Source organism: Protopterus annectens, chromosome 3.part1 (assembly GCF_019279795.1).
Source record: "Protopterus annectens isolate FY-2018-M chromosome 3.part1, PAN1.0, whole genome shotgun sequence".
NCBI lineage: Eukaryota > Metazoa > Chordata > Ceratodontiformes > Protopteridae > Protopterus > Protopterus annectens.
Genome location: NC_056732.1, coordinates 987,611,938 through 987,637,382, shown reverse-complemented (window position 1 = coordinate 987,637,382; position 25,445 = coordinate 987,611,938). Strand labels below are relative to the sequence as shown.

Genomic DNA, 25,445 nt, shown 5'->3' with positions numbered 1-25,445 from the left:
AGGTTATTTCATTACATAAATAAGAGAAAATATGAAGCAAGAAAAATATTGTTCAATGTGCTATAAGTTAAAGAAATACATACGCAAGTCTACTCAGCAGCCAAAGTAATTGGTGTGGTAGAAATGGTGAGTAGGATGGAGGAAAAATTAACTGGATACACCAGACAAGGGATGTTTCTTGGGGTATAGAGCAAAAACACAAGCACTAGGAGTACAGAGAGCCCCCAAGGTGACACCTATGGAACATCATCACAGGACAGTTGCCTGTCACTTCAGGACTTCTGCTAATGAAGAGCTGGAGGGACTCCAGAAGCTTAACATAACAGCAAAAATACCTGGCCTCACACCATCATTTTGGGCCAGTGTGATACAACCTAAGACTAAGGGTCCAGGTGATGTCAAGTTTTGTATATACACAGTCAGCTCTGTGGTGCCAAGGGATAAAGCCCTGACAGTTACAACAGTGGCCCAGGACTGACATGATCTAGACACTGCAGGAGTCATTGAGGAAGAGCAATAGTGAGTCCAACCTTGGAGGATTGAGATGGTCTTGCCTTTGGCTTCTCTGGTACCTACCAGATAGAGGTACACAGCATGAGTGTTTGATCCATGGGAGATGTTGTTTTCTCTCCCAGATTATGTCCATACTGTAGCCTTTATAAAGTGGATATAAGAATGTGAATGGTTACCAGGAAATGCATTAGCAGGCCCTCACATCTCCAAGCATGTACTTCAACCATGTAGAACAGGATAAGATAGGGAACCAGGACTGAAAATAGAAATCCCATCAGAGCTGCCTGGAAAACAGCCTTGTCACAAACAGCTGTCATCCCAATGACAGAGAACACATGGGCACAGAATTGGAGGTGACTCGGTGATCAACAGGCATGGCAGTCAAAAAAAGGATCTAAGAATAATTTGTAGAGACATGAGAGCAATTAGTACACCTGACACCGGTAACCAATAACATTAAAAGTAAAATCACTTGAAGAAGGGTATTCAGTAAATGAATGTCAGGTCAGGCCATCATCAGCCCGAACATTGCCTTAGTAGTTAGAAGTATTGCAACGTTCTTTACATTGGTTTAGGAAAGTGAGGTAAATAACTGAGGAATGTCACCTTATTCAGTTAGATCAGCCCTTTTAAGATGACAAATACCATTACACTGGAGTGAAGCTACTTATATGATAGTGGGGTTGAATACAATGGCTTAATGTTTCAGAGCAAAGCAGAACAAGGTTTCTAATTTTAATTGACAAGTGAAATTTAACCTCATTTAGAATTGCATGCAGCTTTCTCATATTTGACCTTCATATTTTGCAACCTTAGTAACATTACAGTCTGACTAGTTTGAGCATCACATAATCACTGCCCATCTCATATTCCAATACTGAATTCAGCAGACGTGGTAATTAATTATTAGTATAGTACTCAACTTAGGCAGGCAGCAAAAGTATGCATTGCACTGAATAATAAAAAAAAGCATCTGCTGACCTTAGTGTACTGGTTTGTATGGCTGAAATGCCATATGAACTAGAAAGTGTTTCTTGAATGTTATATAGGAAATGTTATTTCTGGCACTGTAAGCTAGGAACAGTTTAATAATTGTATTGCCATAATATATGTACAGCTAGCAGAACACAAACATTTTATTTTGGTGCTTGGGTCGTGTTTCCACTGAGGTCAGATTATTTCTTTCTCATTGAAGTCTGCATGTAAAGAACGCAGCAGTAACTAACACTGCACTGGTAATTAATTGACCATAAAACTTAAGACATTATTGTATTCTGCTTTCATCTAGGGCTGTGTTATCACATTACAGTGCAGTTGTCTGTGATTAGTATACTTAGACCCAGTCAAAACCTGTCTTAGTTTTAAAGACTGTGAATATGAATGTGTATTTGTATGTATGTATTTGATAACAGCTATAAAACTGGTATTTTTTATCAACATTCCAGAATATGTGGACATCAGCTTATTATATTTGCACCTCCTGAAAGCTAACAGTTTCTTGATATAAGATGATTGAATCCATTCACTCTACTGGATTTTTGTTTTCCAGCCCCACCCTCACAATGACCCATAGGAATCTCACAGGAAGCTGCAATGTGAACTGTGGATGTAAGTTCCATGAGTATGACCCTGTCTGCGGTTCAGATGGAATCACCTACTTTAACCCTTGCCTAGCTGGTTGTATCAGTGTGGGGAATGACAGCGCAGGGGTAAGTCGTGCAAGCAGTTGTAATTCAGTATAATTACACAACTAACTTATAGTATGGTACTACTCTGTGTCCATTTGATATAACAGAAATGCATCTTCAGTGTAGAGTGACAAAGAGAATTAAGTTAATATCATACAAAGAAGCAAGGCTGTACTACACAGATCTGGTAGACACTGAGCAACACTAAACAGAACAGGAGTTGTATTGTGACACACTTTTTACAGTTTCTGCACCTAAGATTAAGCTCTGTAATTGAAGCATACCAAAGTCTGTATTCTGTCCTGGAAACAGTTCTACATTAAAAAAGTGACATAATTCTGACCGCTAACAACCTCCTCACTCCACACAACATGGTTTCAAACCAAAGCACAGCACTAGCCCAGCTCTCCTAAACATCACCAACATTAAGAAACTAGCCAGAGACCAAGTCCAACTGGTTTATGCCATGTTTCTGGATCTGTCTAAGGGCTTTGATATAATTTTCCATAGCCTTCTTCTAAGATAACTGTCTTCACTTGGCCTATCAAACACTTCAACTAACTGGTTCTCCAGCTATTTTTCCAAAATTCTCCAGTCTGTTAAATAGATATCTTACTAATCCTTCCGAGCCAACACACCAGGTGTTCCCCAAGGTTCCATACTGGGGCAACTGCTTCTCAACATATCCATACACTCCAACAAATGTCAAGCATCCCTTATACAACACACTGAAAATTCAACATTAGTCTGTTCTGCTAGAAACATAATTGCTCTATAACACCTCACGGAAGAGTCATTTTCATCAGTTGAAAGCTGGCTCAATATATCTCAGCTTCTATTCAATCTAAAAACAAAAACAAAAAAACAAAGTTGCTGCTATTCTTCCCAAAAGCCCTTACACAGCTCAAACAACATTCTCAATAACAGCATTTAAGACCCAGAAGCCATCCCCCATACCAAGCTACTAGGCATGACAATTGATGATAACCTGAAAATTGACTTACATGTGCAACAAGCTATCAAAAAACTCACCAAAAATTATGGGCACCTTACAAAACAAAATACTACTTAACTCCTTCATACAGGAAACTCCTGGCCTTTACACTCCCACTCCGCACATTACAATATGGTTCCCTACTACTGCTTAACTTTCAAGCTTCCATCCAAAACAAACTAAACCAGTCCTACATAAAATAGCAAAATTCACCACTAACTCATCAAACAGAATCAGTCATTGCTTAGCCCTAAAACAGCTTGATTGGTTTGAATTACCCAAGCAACTCACTTAAACACTTACACACAGCTACTCCTAGTCCACAAATTAATATCCAAACCAAGACAAAGCAAAACCCTACTAGACTAATTATACACATACACCCCTGATAGATCACTTCAATCTGAAAACAAAATGCTCCTCACTACTTGCAAGCCACATCTGTCAGCAGGAACCTCTCTGTATTTCAGCTATGTAGCCCGCTCCTGGAACTCTATCCCCTCATCCCTTAAGCATAGTAATAACCTTTCCAATTTCAAGATCAGTCTAAATATATCTATATAACACCTGGAACTGTGCTTCCTGTACCTCCAGTAAAGCTCTCATTGTAGTGATACCATACTAATTTATTGTATTCTACCTCTTCAGCCAACACTTTCTACTATTTATTTTCCTCTCTTGTGTCCTTCCATAACATTCTCATGTTTCTAATAATAATCAGCTCTCTCCATGTCCTTAATTTTCTGCCCTGCTCATTACTCCTCCTCATCTCATTTTGTTCCTCTATTTCAGCAGCAGAATATTTGGTACTTATGTGTTATTGCAACCAGATTTCCAAAGATCCATAATTTGTACAGTTCTGAAGAAACCATGTCACTTAACCTAACAAGGGCTGTGCAAACTCTTAAGTACTATTGTGTCAGATTGTTTTTCACACAGGAAGACAAATAATGGGAAAATTCCTGTTCCCTGATAGTATCTTTGCCTGACCTATACAGCTGACTGCTGCTTTGCACTTGTCCTTAATGTTACAAGTCATGAAAGTCCTGACGTTCCTAACAAGACAAGGAGTCGGGAACATGGCTCATTGAGAGAAACTGAATCCCTTATTTCGAGAATTCTGTTTGCAGGTATGTGATTAGTCATCACCCACCCCTGTTACAGTCTAGTCTCTCAGAAGGCACATTAATTCAGTAGAAACTCTGAAGTACTTAGTTAAAAAATGTAAATGTTTCATATTCATTTAAGGTATCACTTTACTCCTTAATCATGATTCTTAATGAGTTCTTACAATTGCGTACCTTTAACTCTTTTTTTGTACTACCTTTAACTCACTTTGTGATAACTTTATAGCTATTGCAGAAATTATGTGTTTGTATGAAGGCAACATTTCTGAACACTTTAATTGTGCAGCCAACTCTTTATATTCTAAAGGACAATTCTGTTCCCCAGGTAGTGCTGTAACCCAGAATTAAAATACAAATAATAGAGGTACAGGGAACATAGCCCCTTGTATGGGGCCATGCATGAAATACTGATCCTGTTTGCAAATCCAGGAGGAAGACTTTGTTGTATTGCTTTTATCTTCAGTGGACTGTGCATCAGATGGGGTAGCAGACAGCTCACAGACTGACCAAAACACTGACCATGCCTGGTTTATAGCTCATCCATGGACTGTGCATCTTGGACTGTCCAGGTATCTAATCAGTGGATAGCTAACAGGTAAGAAGACAGGTAGTGGTGTGTTGAGTGCAGTGGACATTATAGCATGAAGTCAGAGGTTCCACAAGGAGTTTTAATTTAGTTCACTTGACTTTCATTTTGTTTCCTACTGGGCAAGGTAATTTAATTTTAATTTATTTTTCTTTACCTTGTCAATTTCTGACACTTTTCAGACATGGCCTTTGCTATAAGGACAAGGATAAATGCAATGTATGTCAGCAGTTTAGAGTACGATAGTCAAATAGCAGTTTTTTGGCAGGAAAGTAGAAACCAGAACACCCCAGAGACAACCAATGCATATAATGAGATAATGTGCAACTCTCATGCAAAACGTAATCAGTCATGAGGACTGAACCCCAGCCTCAGCAGGTGTGAGGCAGAGATCTTAAGCACTGATCAGCTATGTTGAATCTATATGAACCCCTAGTTGTTCAACATTTAAACACATATCATGATTTTCAGTCATGCTTTACTCTATGTTATACGTCAATTATGTAAAAATTGGTAAAACTGTAATTAGCCGCAGACATGCTGATGATCTACAATTACTTGTTAGTAAAAAAAGGAAAAAAAAAAAAAATATATATATATATATATATATATATATATATATATATATATATGTGTGTGTATCAGTGGACCTGTGGCTATAGTTTGTCTTTGCGTTATTGACCTGGAGACAAACACTTGAATAAGTAATTGAATTTAAAGCCATGGGTATCATAGTAGATAAGGGTCCTCTGGCTGACACACACACAAAAGAAATATGTAAAGTGGGCTTTAAAAAAATGGATTAGAATCCCTATACACTTGAAATCTGGGTGTCCCTATATCATTTATATTTATGTGCTTGGTTTGATATAGGTAACAGAATCTGATCCAAAGAACTTTAATACAAATCTTGATGGGATATATGAGCCTTGTTATTAACAGAGATTTATTAAATGTTCTGCTTGTTTTTTCTTTAATGTAAGTAACAGGATATCTTAGTGTTTTTTTTAAGAATCACTGCATTTTTGTATGTTTGAGCTTGAACAAGAACTGCAAAAAACACAGGCTGAGGCTTTGAAGAACATTAAGTAAAAGCAGCAGAAAACTGTCAGGATTTTAGAAAAGTTGGCTGAATATTAAAATTCACTAACAGAGTTTATTAAGCTGAGCAAAATTGTGGCTGCTTTAAGTTGAATGTGGACAATTGTCTCTCTTTTATAACACCTTTATTGAATTATCACTTGTGACCTGGGTACATTTACATTTATATAAAAGTAATCAAACTGAATGAACAAGTTAAAATTAACAAACATTATGCTTCACATATATTGCTATATATCATGTAACTTAAGCAGCATTACATAAATTATTCAGTTCCTTCTCCCCTTTTTTAAACAAGAAACATCTTTATTAAGCTATCAGTTACGACATAAGCAATCATACCTTTATATAAATGAAAAAAACCACACCGACACAATCCTAGTTGCAAGCATTTTACATCACAAACCATACTGGCATACTCCCAGTTGCAAACATTATACATCACATATAATCTACCCAATAGTTGCCATTCAAACATTGCATAGCTCATTTAAGTACTGCCTTCTTTTAAACCTCATTCCTTCCCTGTATGTACTCTTCCCACAATTCCCATTTTTCTGAATCTGGACAATTCTCTTGACCTAAATTGCTTTTGCACCTTTGGCCCTCGTGTGATCTCTTGATTTAATGAACTGCAGAAAAACCTGAGAACAGGAGGATTTTCCAGTCATTTACTCCTGGTATAGCAATGGAATTATCACTTTAACCTTCACCACAAGCAGGTTTGCAGGCTAAATTTGCATGAAAACTTGGTTTGAAAGATTGTTGGAGCTGAACTAGAAAATGAAAGTATTAGCAATAGTGTAATGACAATCACATTGCTAAGTGGGAACACAAGAAGCATATGTGATTATTAGCAGTGAAAAAAATATATGCATTTTTAATTTTTAAAGTATACCTCTCAAAGTCTTAATGCTAGACTTTGGACAAAGGTCCAAAATTAGGGACAATTGTTAAATATTGCTCCTATATACTTAGAATGTTGATAGTATAACACATTTGGCATTTGAGCACAGTCGATACGAAGTCTGAAATGCAAATGTCTGTCATTTTTAGTGACAAGAATCCTCAAAGTTTTACTAGGAAATAATACATTTTATAAGGAGGAGACAAAAATATGAGGCAGAAATCTGGATACGCTATGAAAATTTGGACAATTCAGAAGTATGACTTGCAAGTGTTTGGAATGTGTTGTCAGTGACAGTAATGAATACAACTACTGCAGGAAACTGAAGAGGGGGGAAGCATTAGCCTTCTGTGGGTTAAACTACGTAGGTACAGTCAAAGGCTGAGTTCTATGGTTGGTGGAACACAGCAACACAAGAGAGCTGCACAAAAGAGAAAAAGAAAAACAGTTTAACAATAAACTGTAGGTAATAACTTCATTGTGAGTAAGACATTAGTCCTGAGACGTGTTTGAAATGTACATTGCTTCAAATGTGGTCCATGCAAATGAGTTTACTCTAAATGGTGAAAGCTGTCTTTTCTCCAAGGTACAGTAGCATTAGAGCTGATATATTAAGTAAGAGAGTGCAGAGGGTAAAACACCTTAAAACTAATGTACTAATGCATTTTCAGACCTTCTTATCACTGAAATTGCATCTGCATGCATTGTAATTCCATTTGCACCCTAATCCCACCCTAGTGTTCTGTTTAAATATTTTTAATTAATACATATGGAAAGTGTTCTGTTTAAGTATTTTTAATTAGTGCATATGGAAAGTGTTCCATTTAAGTATTTTTAATTAATGCATATTGAAAGTGTTCAGTTTAAGTATTTTTAATTAATACATATGGAAAGTATTCCATTTAAGTATTTTTAATTAATGCATATGGAAAGTGTTCCTTTTAACTATTTTTAATTAATGCATATGGAAAGTGTCCCGTTTAAGTATTTTTAATTAATGTATATGGAAAGTGTTCCGTTTAAGTATTTTTAATTAATGCATATGGAAAGTGTTCTGTTTAAGTATTTTTAATTAATGCATATGGAAAGTGTTCCGTTTAAGTATTTTTAATTAATGCATATTGAAAGTGTTCCGTTTAAGTATTTTTAATTAATGCATATGGAAAGTGTTCTGTTTAAGTATTTTTAATTAATGCATATGGAAAGTGTTCCTTTTAACTATTTTTAATTAATGCATATGGAAAGTGTCCCGTTTAAGTATTTTTAATTAATGTATATGAAAAGTGTTCCGTTTAAGTATTTTTAATAAATAACCAACCAAAAACTGGAACTGGAAGTGAAGCAAAAGAACCTCTTCCAAAATTGGTTTTAAACGTTTTAATCCACAGTAAAACACAGTAAGCCACGCAAAAAAATACACAATGAACGCCTTCTCACTCAGCGTTTTCGTCACTACTGGACTTCATCAGATGCTGAAACAAAACAACAGTTCCTAGTTACCCTTTTATATATTATTTAAAATCAATCAACCAATCTATTACAAGCCTTCATTACATACTAATTAGTTACTCATTTATTATTCATAAAATAAATAATTCTAAAAACACACAATTGTTTTATTAAATAATCCTAAAACCTTTTTAAAAATCCTTTTAACTTATTTAAATATTTAAATAAATATATTTATAAAATTGCTTTTTTAAAAATGAATAGGAAAAAAATAGATAAGAAATACATATATATATTCCTTCATTGTAAACCTATATATTCTATGCAACTGTGGTGCCACCTCCTGGTTACTTTTTTTATTACACCTTTTCCTTCATATTTTTTCAGCTCTTATTTTCAAAGAGGCTGAATGGATATATGATCATTTAAGCCAGGTTTTCTGTTGGCTTCTAAGGCTATCTGCCACCACATTTCTCTATAAGATATGAGTTCTTCCAAGGGACCCCCTCTCTTATTACCAATTATTTGGTCCAACACAAAGAATTTAAATTTGGACCCTACACAAACCCTAGAATGTCTAAAAATGGCATTGGTTTCTTTTTCTTTTTTAACATCGTACATATGTTCATATATTCTTCTTTTAAGTGACCTTTCCATCTTCCCTACATAGAAAGACGGGCATGCCATACATATAGCTAAATATACCAAGCGCCTTGATTCACAGTTGTAATATGCCTTACTTTTTAACCATCTTTTTCTCCCTTCCAGAAAAACTTTTCCTTTATCCAAAATGTTGTCACATTGCATGCACCTGCCACATTTAAAGGTGCCTGTTTTACCCTACCTTGTATGTCTTTTTTCCCCCTGTTATCTATGTTGTTTTCCAACCATCCTTTTATACTAATAGTATTTTTGAATATAACTTTGGGCATTTGGGTAGAAATACCTTCTAAATCCGTAAAATTCTTAAATCTCTCCCATTCCCTATAAAATAGTGTTTTCACCTCCTTATTTAATGTATTGTATTCAATAACAAGTGACTGCTGAAAATTTTCTTCTTCCTTGTCTTCTATCACTTTTACTTCCTTGTATGACCCTGTTATGGGTTTAAATCTTTCCCTTCTACCTTTTTCAACCTCTGTTCTCAATTTTTGAACAAAATCATTTGGATAACCCCTTTTGAGAAACATTTTGTGTAACAAATCACATTCGTTAAAGAATTTGTCATCTTTACTGGTCATCCTCGACCCTCTTACAAATTGCCCTTTTACTAAATTCTTTTTACAATATAGAGGGTGGGCACTATCAAAGTGTAGAAAGGAATTAACATAAGTAGGTTTCCTATAGACACTAGTTTGGAAAGTTTTATTTTCCAAAGTTATTTCCACGTCTAGGTATGAAATACTAGTCTTAGAATAATTATAAGTAAATTTCAAAAAACCTGAAGTTTCCTCCATATATTTAATAAATTCTTCTAGAATATCAATACCCCCTGTCCAAAATATTATAATGTCGTCGAGGAACCTCTTATATAGTGTCCAATACTTCTCGTATTTAGACCCCAATATGTGTTTGCTTTCCCAGTTTGATAGGACCAAGTTCGCAAAGGTGGGTGCACAGGCAGCACCCATAGCTACCCCTTGTAGCTGTCTAAAATATTCACCATTGAATAGAAAAAAATTGTTTTTCAATACTAGGTCCATCAATCCTGTGCACACTACCTATTCTCCATGGGTAAGTTTGTTGTCTGCAAATATTTCTTCCTCAAACATCATATTACCTTCTTCATAGGGTATCGAACCAAATAGGTCCACTATGTCTATAGTCACGAAAATTAATTCCTCATGATACATTTCAGGGTTCAAAATGGTCAATAAATCCCATGAATCCCTCAGGATTGTCCCCTTGGTGATCCAAATGTGTTTGGTTTTAACATCCACATATTTTGCTAGGGAATTTGTTTTCGACCCACCGGCTGAAACAATGGGTCTCAGGGGTGGGTCCAAGCTGTTTTTATGGATTTTCGGTATACCGAATACAACCGGTATTTTGGGTTTGGTTTTTTTCAGGTAGGTAAAGGTTTTACAATTAATAAGTTCCTCATTCATCATGTCTTCCAGGATATTATCTATTCTGTAATAGGCCATATTAATCTCATTCCTGGATACCACACTGTATTTCTTTTCATTTCTTAATATTTCATTCATTTTACCTTCGTATAATATCACATCCATCACAACCACCCCACCCCCCTTATCAGGTTTCATAACTCTGATATTTTTATTAGCTTTTAGTTCCTCCAAAGCTAAATGTTCATTGGGGTTGTAGGGAATTTGTCTATCCCTCAAATTTCTCTCTTTTCTTCTAATTTCCCTTTCCATATTGTTTTCAAAATTTTTCAACTGGGTGTGTATAACAGGGTTAAATGTCGATTTTTTAATTAATTTATTTTCATTGATAATATTTCTATTTCTTCTTACTTCTTGACCTATACCTTCACTATGAAACAACAACTGTAAATTCATTTTTCTAATAAAAAGCTTCATATCAATTAGGGTTTGTGTAGTATTCCCCTTAACTAAGGGTATAAATTTAAAGCCCTTTTCCATTAATTTGAAATGCTGTACATTTAATACCAGGTTACTAAAATTATAAATAGCAAACCCTCCCAGGGTAAATTTATTCCCTTCTTCCTCAATATTACTTGCCATTGTATCCTCTATCACATGATGAGTGGATGTGTCTTCTAATGGGTGGGGGTTTAAAATTGTCTGTATTTCCCCCCCCCCCCCGCTGTTGAAAATTTCCTTGATGTCTTTTTTCCTGCCATTCTTCACTTCCTGGCCTTTCTAATGGGGGAAATTCTAAATCATATTCTTTTCCCATCCATTCCTCATTTTCACCATAATTTTTATACTTTCCCCATGTTTTGTTGTGTTTGTTGTTGTTATTATATGGTTTAAAATACTCATACTGATATCTATAACCCGTCGGTTTAGGGTAGCTCATTTCATTATTATATTCCTGGATGTCCCTCCTAAGTTTGTCCATTTTTCTATTCACTAAAGGTTTACATTTATCATCTATTTCATCCTTAATTTTAAAATATTCCTGTCTCTCTTCCTTGATTTGAAACATCAAATCATCTTTAATATGTTTATCTAAAATTTCTATCTGCATTTGAAGGCTTTCTAAGTTCCTGTTGTTTTCCCTTATTATTAACTTAACAATATCTAACCCACATTTATTAAACACTAGTAATAAGTCCTTATGAAATTCTGACCCTATCTGCACATTATTGGGATATTTCCATGTTCTTAGCCCCTTAGGGACAATACCATGCTTTAAACATTCATTGAGATATCCGTTTTCAATCATAATACTTTTATACTTGTGCATAAGTTTATACAAATTACTCAGTTTTTTACTGTAAGAATCATTATAGTCATTAGAATTGTTTTCGTTCTGTTTGGTAACATTAGAACTGAACGAATATTGCATTTTTAGCCAATCTTTCATGTCCAGTGTTTTTTCAGAATTAACAGTACCTGTGCCACTCCGTTGTCTTTGACACAGCTGTTTGTCAGAACTTTGACCTGGAATCTCCCATTGTCCACAAAATTGCTGGTGTGTCTGCAGGATTAAAGCGACTATTGTTGAATTAATCTACCCCATTGAAGCGGCTACCATTCGGTTCATCCCCTTCTTCAAACGCTCCTTCAGCGCCAGGTAGTTCCCTTTTATGTTTGCTCTTATTTCCATATGCTTCTTTCTCGTCGCGTGCACACCGCTTACTTGTCCCCTCTGCTTCCTTCCTGATCAAAGTCTCGCACAGTGGAGTAAGGAGGTCTACCAGCTGTGTAAGTTGTCCGATAAGCCTTTTAGGCTTTAGGACAACAGGTTTTAGGATTATTTAATAAAACAATTGTGTGTTTTTTAGAATTATTTATTTTTATGAATAATAAATGAGTAACTAATTAGTATGTAATGAAGGCTTGTAATAGATTGGTTGATTGATTTTAAATAATATATAAAAGGGTAACTAGGAACTGTTGTTTTGTTTCAGCATCTGATGAAGTCCAGTAGTGACGAAAACGCTGAGTGAGAAGGCGTTCATTGTGTATTTTTTTGCATGGCTTACTGTGTTTTACTGTGGATTAAAACGTTTAAAACCAATTTTGGAAAAGGTTCTTTTGCTTCACTTCCAGTTCCAGTTTTTGGTTGGTTGGTGATTTGTGGTGGTTGGCAGACACCGGTTTGGCGTATTTTTCTTGGTTCAGTTCTTTTGCCATGGAAATGGAAGGGAAGGAGAGGAACGGAGGTCCGGAAGATGTTGGCCAATCCAAAAGGCTGAAATACAGACAATTTTAAACCCCCACCCATTAGAAGACACATCCACTCATTATGTGATAGAGGATACAATGGCAAGTAATATTGAGGAAGAAGGGAATAAATTTACCCTGGGAGGGTTTGCTATTTATAATTTTAGTAACCTGGTATTAAATGTACAGCATTTCAAATTAATGGAAAAGGGCTTTAAATTTATACCCTTAGTTAAGGGGAATACTACACAAACCCTAATTGATATGAAGCTTTTTATTAGAAAAATGAATTTACAGTTGTTGTTTCATAGTGAAGGTATAGGTCAAGAAGTAAGAAGAAATAGAAATATTATCAATGAAAATAAATTAATTAAAAAATCGACATTTAACCCTGTTATACACACCCAGTTGAAAAATTTTGAAAACAATATGGAAAGGGAAATTAGAAGAAAAGAGAGAAATTTGAGGGATAGACAAATTCCCTACAACCTCCCCCCCCAATGAACATTTAGCTTTGGAGGAACTAAAAGCTAATAAAAATATCAGAGTTATGAAACCTGATAAGGAGGGTGGGGTGGTTGTGATGGATGTGATATTATCTGAAGGTAAAATGAATGAAATATTAAGAAATGAAAAGAAATACAGTGTGGTATCCAGGAATGAGATTAATATGGCCTATTACAGAATAGATAATATCCTGGAAGACATGATGAATGAGGAACTTATTAATTGTAAAACCTTTACCTACCTGAAAAACCAAACCCAAAATACCGGTTGTATTCGTATACCGAAAATCCATAAAACAGCTTGGACCCACCCTGAGACCCATTGTTTCAGCGGTGGGTCGAAAACAAATTCCTAGCAAAATATGTGGATGTTAAAACCAAACACATTTGGATCACCAAGGGGACAATCCTGAGGGATTCATGGGATTTATTGACCATTTTGAACCCTGAAATGTATCATGAGGAATTAATTTTCGTGACTATAGACATAGTGGACCTATTTGGTTCGATACCCTATGAAGAAGGTAATATGATGTTTGAGGAAGAAATATTTGCAGACAACAAACTTACCCATGGAGAATAGGTAGTGTGCACAGGATTGATGGACCTAGTATTGAAAAACAATTTTTCTATTCAATGGTGAATATTTTAGACAGCTACAAGGGGTAGCTATGGGTGCTGCCTGTGCACCTACCTTGAACTTGGTCCTATCAAACTGGGAAAGCAAACACATATTGGGGTCTAAATACGAGAAGTATTGGACACTATATAAGAGGTTCCTCGACATTATAATATTTTGGACAGGGGTATTGATATTCTAGAAGAATTTATTAAATATATGGAGGAAACTTCAGGTTTTTGAAATTTACTTATAATTATTCTAAGACTAGTATTTCATACCTAGCGATGGAAATAACTTTGGAAAATAAAACTTTCCAAACTAGTGTCTATAGGAAACCTACTTATGTTAATTCCTTTCTACACTTTGATAGTGCCCACCCTCTATATTGTAAAAAGAATTTAGTAAAAGGGCAATTTGTAAGAGGGTCGAGGATGACCAGTAAAGATGACAAATTCTTTAACGAATGTGATTTGTTACACAAAATGTTTCTCGAAAGGGGTTATCCAAATGATTTTGTTCAAAAATTGAGAACAGAGGTTGAAAAAGGTAGAAGGAAAGATTTAAACCCATAACAGGGTCATACAAGGAAGTAAAAGTGATAGAAGACAAGGAAGATGAAAATTTTCAGCAGTCACTTGTTATTGAATACAATACATTAAATAAGGAGGTGAAAACACTATTTTATAGGGAATGGGAGAGATTTAAGAATTTTACGGATTTAGAAGGTATTTCTACCCAAATGCCCAAAGTTATATTCAAAAATACTATTAGTATAAAAGGATGGTTGGAAAACAACATAGATAACAGGGGGAAAAAGACATACAAGGTAGGATAAAAACAGGCACCTTTAAATGTGGCAGGTGCATGCAATGTGACAACATTTTGGATAAAGGAAAGGTTTTCCTGGAAGGGAGAAAAAGATGGTTAAAAAGTAAGGCATATTACAACTGTGAATCAAGGGGGTTGGTATATTTAGCTATATGTATGGCATGCCCGTCTTTCTATGTAGGGAAGACGGAAAGGTCACTTAAAAGAAGAATATATGAACATATGTACGATGTTAAAAAAGAAAAAGAAACCAATGCCATTTTTAGACATTCTAGGGTTTGTGTAGGGTCCAAATTTAAATTCTTTGTGTTGGACCAAATAATTGGTAATAAGAGAGGGGGTCCCTTGGAAGAACTCATATCTTATAGAGAAATGTGGTGGCAGATAGCCTTAGAAGCCAACAGAAAACCTGGCTTAAATGATCATATATCCATTCAGCCTCTTTTGAAAATAAGAGCTGAAAAAATATGAAGGAAAAGGTGTAATAAAAAAAAAAAAGTAACCAGGAGGTGGCACCACAGTTGCATAGAATATATAGGTTTACAATGAAGGAATATATATATGTATTTCTTATCTAACTATTTTTTCCTATTCATTTTTTAAAAAAGCAATTTTATAAATATATTTATTTAAATATTTAAATAAGTTAAAAGGATTTTTTAAAAAAGGTTTTAGGATTATTTATTAAAACAATTGTGTGTTTTTTAGAATTATTTATTTTTATGAATAATAAATGAGTAACTAATTAGTATGTAATGAAGGCTTGTAATAGATTGGTTGATTGATTTTAAATAATATATAAAAGGGTAACTAGGAACTGTTGTTTTGTTTCAGCATCTGATGAAGTCCAGTAGTGACGAAAACGCTGAGTGAGAAGGCGTTCATTGTGTATTTTTTTGCGTGGCTTACTGTGTTTTACTGTGGATTAAAATGTTTAAAACCAATTTTGGAAGAGGTTCTTTTGCTTCACTTCCAGTTCCAGTTTTTGGTTGGTTGGTGATTTGTGGTGGTTGGCAGACACCGGTTTTGCGTATTTTTCTTTATTTTTAATTAATGCATATGGAAAGTGTTCTGTTTAAGTATTTTTAATTAATGCATATGGAAAGTGTTCCGTTTAAGTATTTTTAATTAATGCATATTGAAAGTGTTCCGTTTAAGTATTTTTAATTAATGCATATGGAAAGTGTTCTGTTTAAGTATTTTTAATTAGTGCATATGGAAAGTGTTCCGTTTAAGTATTTTTAATTAATGCATATGGAAGTAAAAGGAAAAAGAAAAAGACTAAACGGATAATTAACTTTTTCTGAGGTTGTCTTGGCAAATTAAATAACAATATGTTCAATATCATTGAGGAAAGAGACTGAATGTGGAATAGCTCTGTTAGTGTATTACTTCTGACCCTTCACCAGTGCACCTCTGAGAGAATCTCACTGGCATCCTTGTGGCAAATACAAAAGGAAAAAAAGAAGAAGAAAAAAGATTATGCTGGTGTCAATATTTTTTTGAGAAGCTTGTTTTGGCATATTAAATATGTGCAACTACAAGGTCCTTTGAAAATCGAAAAAAGACTGAACAAGGTCCATGCCCCCCACCCCTCAACTGAGATTATGAAAAGTGTCACAGAACCAGTGTGCCTCAAGTTGAGGAGGAGTTTCTGAGGGGTATATGACCATTGCTGTTGCAATAAAAAAATAAATATCATTTAGTGGAAACCTGCTTTTGCAGCAGGGTTACTCTCATAAGTTAAGGTATTAACCATGTAAGTTCTTTGCCAGTGAACAATGTAAGATGAGATATTCTTCCCCAATTCATTGCCCTTGGTTTGTCATGACTACTACCTCCTAAGCAGGATCTTGACCAGTGCCAGGATGCATAGTTGTTGAGGCTGCATAAAGAAGTAGAAAAAAAGAACTGTGAATTGAAAAATACTTAAGGAGGATTTGAATTAACAAATTAAATTTATGTCTATACAAGGCAAGTGTAGCATACTAAATTTATATCCAAACAAGATGTGTAATAGGCAGATGATGGAACTACCAGTGTCACAGGACAAGTACATTTTACGCACAGTCCCAAGAGCTCCCTTTGTTTTTTGTTACAAAAGAGACATGAAAAGTAGACAAAGAAAAATAAAAAAGGATGTATGTGGAAAATATCCTAGGCTGTGTTTTACCAAAATACGTATATATATATATATATATATATATATATATATATATATATATATATATATATATATATATATATATATATATATATATATATATATATATATATATATATATATATATATATATATATATACATATACATATATATATATATATATATATATATATATATATATATATATATATATATACATATATACACACACATATATATATATATATATATACATATATATATAAATATATATATATATATATGGACACACACACACACACATATATACATGTATACATATATATATATATATATATATATGTGTGTGTGTATGGGTTACCTTCATTTGATTGACAGACCATTTGACTGAAACCCATTTGATCTAAAGTTCATTTGACTGACAACCAATAATTCAGTACACTTCAAGACAAATAACAGGGATTGGTCCCCCTCCCCAATTTTGTGCGACCCTGGAGTTGGTATATATAGTTGGGGGTGTGTGGGGGCCTGCACATTGGGGGGTGTTGGGGGGCGAACCCCCCCATCTATTTTTGTTCAAAATCTGTACTTTTTGTGTTATTTTCTTCTTTGATGGAAACTGCAGTCCCCCACACCCCACCTAACTATATATTCCAACTCCAGGGTCGCACGACATTGGGGAGGGGGACCAATCCCTGTTATTTGTCTTGAAGTGTACTGAATTACTGGTTGTCAGTCAAATGAACTTTAGATCAAATGGGTTGCAGTCAAATTGTCTGTCGATCAAATGAAGGTAACCCATATATATATATATATATATAGATATATATAGATATATATATGTATATACATATATATGGTGTGACATGAGCCTATAAGGCAGATCCTGCTATTTCTGGAGCATGAGTCACTAGAGGTACATAAAATGGTGAAATATTTTGGAAAAACATTTAGTGGGGCTTGCATAGCAAGATACATTAATGCAAACCTGGAGTATATGTGATATCATGATGGGGTTTGAAACTTTGAAATGAATGAGGGCTTTGGCTGGTATGATGACTGTGATTAAACCAGAGAAAGACAAGTTTGTATTGATCCCCAATATCAGACTAAATAGATCAAGAAGAACTATCCAGTTCAGAATATTGTTCAAAAATTAATGTCAGATTCTTTCTGGTATTTGTGGATAACCAGAGATTTTTGTTAGATCAAGCTGGGTGAAACTGTTTCCAAATGCTGTATGTTTAACATAACTTTATGTATTTACAAATCAGAAGGATACATTTTGGGATTTCATCAGTACCAGAGGTTTTCCAGTAAACTGTAGCAAACACAATTTGAATCACTTGAAGGAGTTGTTATTATTACTGATAACATTCTAATCTATGGTACTAGAAAGCAGGAACATGACAGACACATAATCAACTTGTTGGACAGACTGAGGTTGCAGGGTCTGAAACTCAACAAAGCCAAATAAGTGTAACTTCTCTGAAGAACATAGACTATTATATTGACTGATAATGGCCTGAAGGCAAATACTGACAAGGTTCATGCTATTGAAAGGATACAAAATCCTAGTGACAATTATTTTCTTATTAGATTCATGGGAGTGGTAGAGAATCTGTCAAAATGTACTCCACAGTTGTCAAAGATAACAGTGCTATTGAGAAAGCTCCAAAAGCATGAGGCGGTATGATGTTGGTCAGCAGATTATGAAAAGAGTTTTGAATTACTTAAGTGGTTAATGACCATAGCACTAACTATGAAATACTATAATGTGATACTAGTCTCAATCCTCTAAGTTAATGCAAGTCAGCAAGGATAAGGAGCAGTCTTAGGTAGACCTTTTGTTTATGTATCAAAGGTATTAATTGATGCGCAAACTCATTATTTATAAATAGAACAAGAAATGCTCGCAATAGCATCCAGATATCAAAAGTTCCATAGCTATATATAGGAGAAAAGTATTTTATAGGAATCTGACCACAAGCTACTTCAGTGTATCTTAAAGAAATCTTCAAACAAAGCACCTGTAAGATTGCAGAGAATGTCACTAATATTGCAGTAGTATGAATTGCAAGTGCAGTGTAAGCCAGAATAAAATTTGCATATCACAGAAGTACTTGGCAGAGGATATTTGAACAAATGTAAAGAAGATATGTTAGAGAAGACTGTAGAACTATTGTGGATTATACCAGTTACCTCTGACTACTGATAAGTCAGAAGACTTGAAAGCTGCTGCAAGAAATGACTTACAGCTTCAATTATTATTACTTTGAGATTTCTTCATGACAGGATGGTTACATGGAGTCAGGCAGTTACAGACATCATTCAAACTGCACTTTCCTTTCAGGGATAAGCCATCACTAATAGAAGGACTGATATTCTAATATGATAAAGATGTTTTACCTACACAGCTGCATTGTTAGTTGCTGATGAAAATTCATGAATCTCATCTTGGAATGGCAAACAGCAAGTAGACAGAGAGAGAGAGAGAGAGAGAGAGAGAACATGGCATTATACATTTGCTGAAGCTCTCTAACATAAGTGCAGGACCCCCTAACATTTTGCTGCAAATGCACAGGGGCATAAAGCCCTGGCTGTGACCCAGATGACCTGAATTTTGTTATTGGCTAGGGTTCCAGATGGGGTTTACTAAGGAGAATGATAATGACCATTCACTGATGGCTCACTCATCCTAGGGGGAAGGCAGCTCTGATTCACAACTTGGAAGACACCTAGCAGGAGTATGGGTGTTGCACCTGAGGAACACAAGCCTATGAGCACATATGGCCATAGAGTGCAGAAGCATGCTACCTGCAGCAGGCAACTTAGAGCATAATGTAAGGAGCCACTGTGTGGGAGAGGGTACTCCACTAGAGACTGAGTGGCTGTTCCACAGGATCTGAATGCTGGCCTTTTCCCAACCACCCGACTCTCAGCAGTGGAAATGAATGGGCCAGTTGGGCTATCAGTCCTTTAGCAAATGGGCTACAATATTTTTGTCTAGCTTGGGGATGCCCACTCATACCCCACAAAATGAATGGGCTGATTAGGGACATGTACAGGAGCCACTGACCTGGTCTTGCAGAGGTGGAAAAACATTAAAATGCAAATGAACTAAGAGAGAGTGATTTCTGAAACTTGCTGTTAGACATTTAAAAGCATTTTTGCAGATGAAGCTTTGCTTCCTGTATCCATAAAATGGAGGGGCTGTGCATGTCCATACCCCTGATACTTATATATACTAACTCCAAGATGCTGCAATGGTAGGCTTTGCATGTCTTTCAACCAGTGTGCTCTTTAATATCCAATATTCTGGGAAATTCGGTTGCAGGCCTTGAGAACCCATTGACTAAAACTGTCTAAATAAATGGAGCTGATGACCCTTGGCAGCGGACTATGTGGCATGTTTAGAAATCAGAATAAAAAAAGTAGCTAATTGTGCATGAAATTCCTTCATTGCCGTCACTAAAGTTACCTGTTTATTTGCTGGATTGCAATAATTTCAGCTTCTTGTTTTGTGTAAACTGCTATTCTAACTGTCCTGATGTTAGTATGCTATGACAGTCTGAAATGTAAATTTGCCAGACATAGAATACCTGAACAAGTGATGTCTGATAATGGTTCACATTTTTCCAATTAGCAATTTCAAATATTTTGCTAAAACATGGGAATTCACACACATAATTTCAAGTCCACACTATCCTTCGAAGCAACAAAAAGCCCTGCAGGATACTGGAGCCAGCTACTCATTTATTAAAATTCACGGTTTAACAATTTCATCCATATGAACTTCATCCAAACTGCCCTATTGCAACAGCTTCCTTACTTATATGTCATACTTACCTCTCAACTGTTGAGCTATTCTCAGAATGTCTAGAGTTTTACCTTGTATTTTTCATCTTCTCCACCTCATAAAATTTGTGTTTTTCTGAAAAGTCATTGAGGGCTGAAGCCAGTATATAATGACAAACATTTGTGTTTCAGTGTTCATATTCTTCAGAAAATGCATGCCAATGCAAAATATATTATTCCAGCAACCTTTTAAATTTCTAAGAGAAATACTTAAAGTTTATCCCTATTTTTGGGCCTTTGTGTACCCCATTATTTTGCGTTTATATCACATTATCGAAGATGAAAATAGCGAACGCTATTTCATCGGCCCCAAAACATCTAAACCTGAAAATATCGAACATTCAGAACAGCGAATTGTTTCCCATGGAAAAAATTCACTGCCCCGAAACACATACACACAATACAAGCACAACAAACAAACAGCAACCGCACACATACACTTAAATTCCTACATCTAATGCTACACTAAACTAAACATAGACTACTATCTACCCACTTACCTTAACCCAAACCCTAATCCTAAGGTCCGTCACTATCGCACACTCACCTAACCCACGCCCTAACCCTAACTCACTTAACCCTCCCCTAAAGCTAACATACAAACGATCACACACTTACCTGAACCCAACCCATAGCTTTCCACCACAGCACTAAGAATAGCGACGCCACAGAAACGGCCAACTGAATTCTTTCCCGAGGAAAGAATTCACTGTTCTGCAGCTTCGCTATTCTTAGCGTTCACTGAATAGTGTTCGATATCAGAACATTCAAAGTTTTAATACTTCGATGTTCTGATATAGACCCATTATTTTGGCCTTTGTCCAGATTTCTTGTGCTTAGAGGTGGAGAGGTATGATATCATACATCATCCATTACATGCTACCTAACTACCAATTAAGTCTTTACAACTGTTTAATCTTTCATATCAGATTACTTATCAAAATGAAAAAAAAAATAGAAAACTATTTAAGATTTTTTTTTTTAAATATATTTGTAAATCCTATGTTTGTTGTAAATTTTCTTATAAAAGCATACTAATCCACTAAAGCATAACAGCTTGTAACTGCAAAATATTGTTAACTGACACATGATCATGCAACCCCTTATTGGAGAGACATTCAACAGGAATTGCCAATGTAACTCTAGATTCAAGATTATCTTCCCACCCTCCCCCAGTCTGACCTCACAACTGTCCCAAGGATAAAGACCAAAACATTTTAATGTTAATATACACCATGGAGTGCCTGCTAAGTGAGTTAGTTTAATCAGTTTTCCTAATATTCTTGCACTTAATGCCATCTTAGGCTTCCCCATATAAAATGAGGTCCAAGACAGGCAGGTGGCAAGATAAGCCACCACACTTGTAGCATAACTGAAGTTTCGTTTGCAGGAACTAATCAGGGGGAGAGCTGCAATGACGGTGATAGTACATTCAAGTATGATTCTGCCTTGTGAGCATGACCCATATTTTTCATACCCCAGTTTGATTTGTCTCCACCAGCACCACTCCTACCCACTGTTGCTCTCTGAAAGCGCCTTAGAATTGCCATTCTTTTTAAACACAAAAGTGGGGTTGGGTCCCCACTTACTAGTCAGCCGCAATGGGCCATATACATCAGGCCAGTTTTTCAATACAACTTTTTAACTTCATCAATCCTGTGGTTGAAGGGCAGAACTATAGACCTAGAAAAACCTTCATCATATCACCTACCACAGAATTTTGGCAAAGTCCTCACAGTCTGGAACAAAATTAGTACAAATTTAACCTTTCTCTTCTCTTTAAGCTCATTGGCAGTTTTGCATAAGAAATCCATTGAGTAACCCCTTTCACAAAACATATTTTTAAATGTTCAAGCTCCTTTAGAAAATCCCAATCATCAGACACCAATCTAGGCAATCTAATCATCTGTCCCCTTACCAAATTCCTTTTGTACGAGATAGAGTGGTAACTAGAGAATTGTAAATAACCATTCGAAAATGTATGTTTTTGGTAGAGACTTGACTCAAGTTTTGTCTCTGCAGCATTCTTTAAAACAAATGCAGCCATATAATTGGTACCCTGAAAACTCTTTTCACAAATACATTTAAAACATTCCGCAGTGCCATTGATGTATGAAAATAATTTGTAAAATATCTCAGTAGTGCCTTCTCCGACATGCCCAAAACTCTCCAATATAATTGGATCACAGACCTATTATGACCTTTTTGTGGTAAAAAATAGAGCATCTTGCCAAATTTGTGGACAGTAAGTTGAAAAACGTCTTTCTGAACAAACCACATATGAAAATGTAAAACAGATGCAAGACGCTATATGGGGAAAAAGTCAAAGACTATGCCATTTCAGATATCTTACCACTACATAATTCAAAAAGAAATGACCCTGTCCAGGAACGCAACCCCAGAGGTTTAGGGCAGTTATAGGAAAGCAGTGCAAGATGCTATGTTGAAGCAGTGTGCCTCAGTTATGTTTAATTGAACCAACAACACAATCTAAAATTGATTCTGATGTTCAAAATGAACATGTTTAGAAACTCTCTACTGGCTTTGTGAATACTGCACTTCCCATAAGAATAATGGAAACCACAAGTGACATGGGAGCAGACTGAGGAAAACCATCAGTGGCCAACAGTATAAATCACTCACAAGCTAAAAAAGTAATCATATGTGGTGATGTTAAAGAGTGTTGCAAATCTTTTGTCAAGCATAAATTACACTTGAGGTAGAGTATCCCAGATGGCTGTATGCTGCAAGATTTTGTTGAAGGGTCAAATCAAATGCTTAAACAACTGCGATAGCCACTGTAGTTTCAATGGAAGGAATCAGTCATTTGAAATCATTAAAGTAGAAGTGATATGTAAATATTATCAGCACGTTATTTATTTTTATGATCCTGTAACCTCTTCCATAGTGGTCCTATAATAAAGGATACCAAGAAAACTATTGAGAAGCATGTAAGGTACTGTATTCATTCTAATATTGAAACATTTTTGAGTATTTATAACTCCAGGATTAAAACATGCAGCTTCTGTGTTTTGTAACAGTTTATATTAATATTAGTAACAAGTTACAGTAAGTTGAATATGCAAAGGAAGTTCGAAATTAAGAATGCTGTAATGTATAAAAGATATACAACACCGCCATCTGCTGATTTAAATGCAGAAATGCAATGGATCTAGTCTGATGCAGTGAATTTTACAACTTTCTGTTTATCTTCTGCTGTGAAAGAGCTGTTTGAGGCTTTAGTTTTGGATTCCTTGGAAATGTCTGATTTAATATGTTTAGGTAAGTGAAGTAAAACACATTTGTTCAAATTTGTTCATCTGAAATTAATCTGAGAACCAGTAAAAAATCTCCCTTTAGGTACTGCAGCTGAATACTTTAACTCAACCTTCCTCAATTCCTAAACAACCCCCCCCCCCCCAGAACAATAAGGATAAAATCCAATTATGCCCCCTGGCTAACAAAACAAACAAGATCTCTGTTAAAAAAATAGAGATGAGGCCTGGGAGAAATGGCTCAAAGACAAAACTACAACTAACAAACAAACATACTGTATCTAGAACTACGAATAAAATCTAAAAAAAAAAAAAAAAACGTTAGACAGGACAAAACAAATTACTATGGCAGTATCAAATCAAAAAAATCAAAGAAACCCACATATATTCTGAACTGCCTTGAAAAAAATCCTACAACCAGGACATTCTAGTATTCCCTCCCCAACACTCACCGACACTAAAGACAGCATAGCCTCACAATTTAACAGATATTTCACTGAATCCTTACTAGTCTGGACAAACAATAATTTCTCTTACCCACCCAGACTCACATAGTAACCATGCTTGATCCCATTAACTTCTCTTTCCAACCTGTCCCAATAAACACCATAGTTAAATATCTTAAAAGGCTTAAACCTACTATACCTGCTGGTATCTACCTGTTGAATATCTAAAGTTCACTGCAGAAGCAATATCTTATCCAGTATCCATATTAATAAATGAAACTATTTCAGAACAACAAGTCCCTACAGTTTGGAAAGTATCATATATTGTCCTTCTACATAAAAGTGGAAACTCGACAAAAAACAAAATGATCAAATTACTGTCCAATAGCTATACTATTAACATTATCTAAAATACCTGAGAAGTGCATCCATTCACAAATCTTAAACTATCTAATAACTAACAATCTTCTATCTAACAGTCAGCATAGTTTCCATTCTAATCGCAGTACCACCACTGCCCTTGTTAACTTTACTAACATTATTAACCACCATCGCAATGACGGCAATTTAATTTCCTCCATCTTTCTTGTTCTGTCCAAAGCTTTTGATACTGTCTCTCATTCTAAACTCTTAACTACACACTCGGAAGTTAAACTTAGCCATTCTGTACTTGCTTGGTTCCAGCAATATCTAACTGGTCGCCTTCAAGCTGTAAAATGGTAACACAATCTCTCACTACTTTTCTTTGGTTTCACAAACAAAATTGCTTGGAGTGGTAATTGATCATAATATGAAATTCGATATACACACATATCACAGGCAATAAAAAAAAGTTTGCAAAAACTAGGAACCCCATACAGAAATCGTCACATTCTGAACAAATCTTCAAAGGTCACCACAGCAAGAACGAATCTTATCTTTACTATGTTGTTGTTGTTGTGTCTTTCGGCTTTTCCCGGTTAGGGGTTGCCACAGTGGAACTCCGGTCCGCTAATGATTGGCAGTAAATTTTTATGTGCCAATTTGCCAGCTCTGACGCACAACCTTCAACGAAGGTACGCCCACTCATGCATGTTTC

At 35.4% G+C, this 25,445-nt stretch overlaps 1 protein-coding gene across 1 annotated transcript in view; it reads left to right on the top strand.

Moving 5' to 3' along the window:
- Nucleotides 1-2,021: 2,021 nt before the first annotated feature.
- LOC122797740 (solute carrier organic anion transporter family member 5A1-like) overlaps nucleotides 2,022-25,445 on the top strand; it is a 192,096-nt gene continuing 168,672 nt past the window's right edge. The window contains exon 1 of the mRNA XM_044066264.1: nucleotides 2,022-2,222. Within this exon, the coding sequence (XP_043922199.1) occupies nucleotides 2,022-2,222 (201 nt within the window). The remainder of the gene's footprint in view (nucleotides 2,223-25,445) is intronic.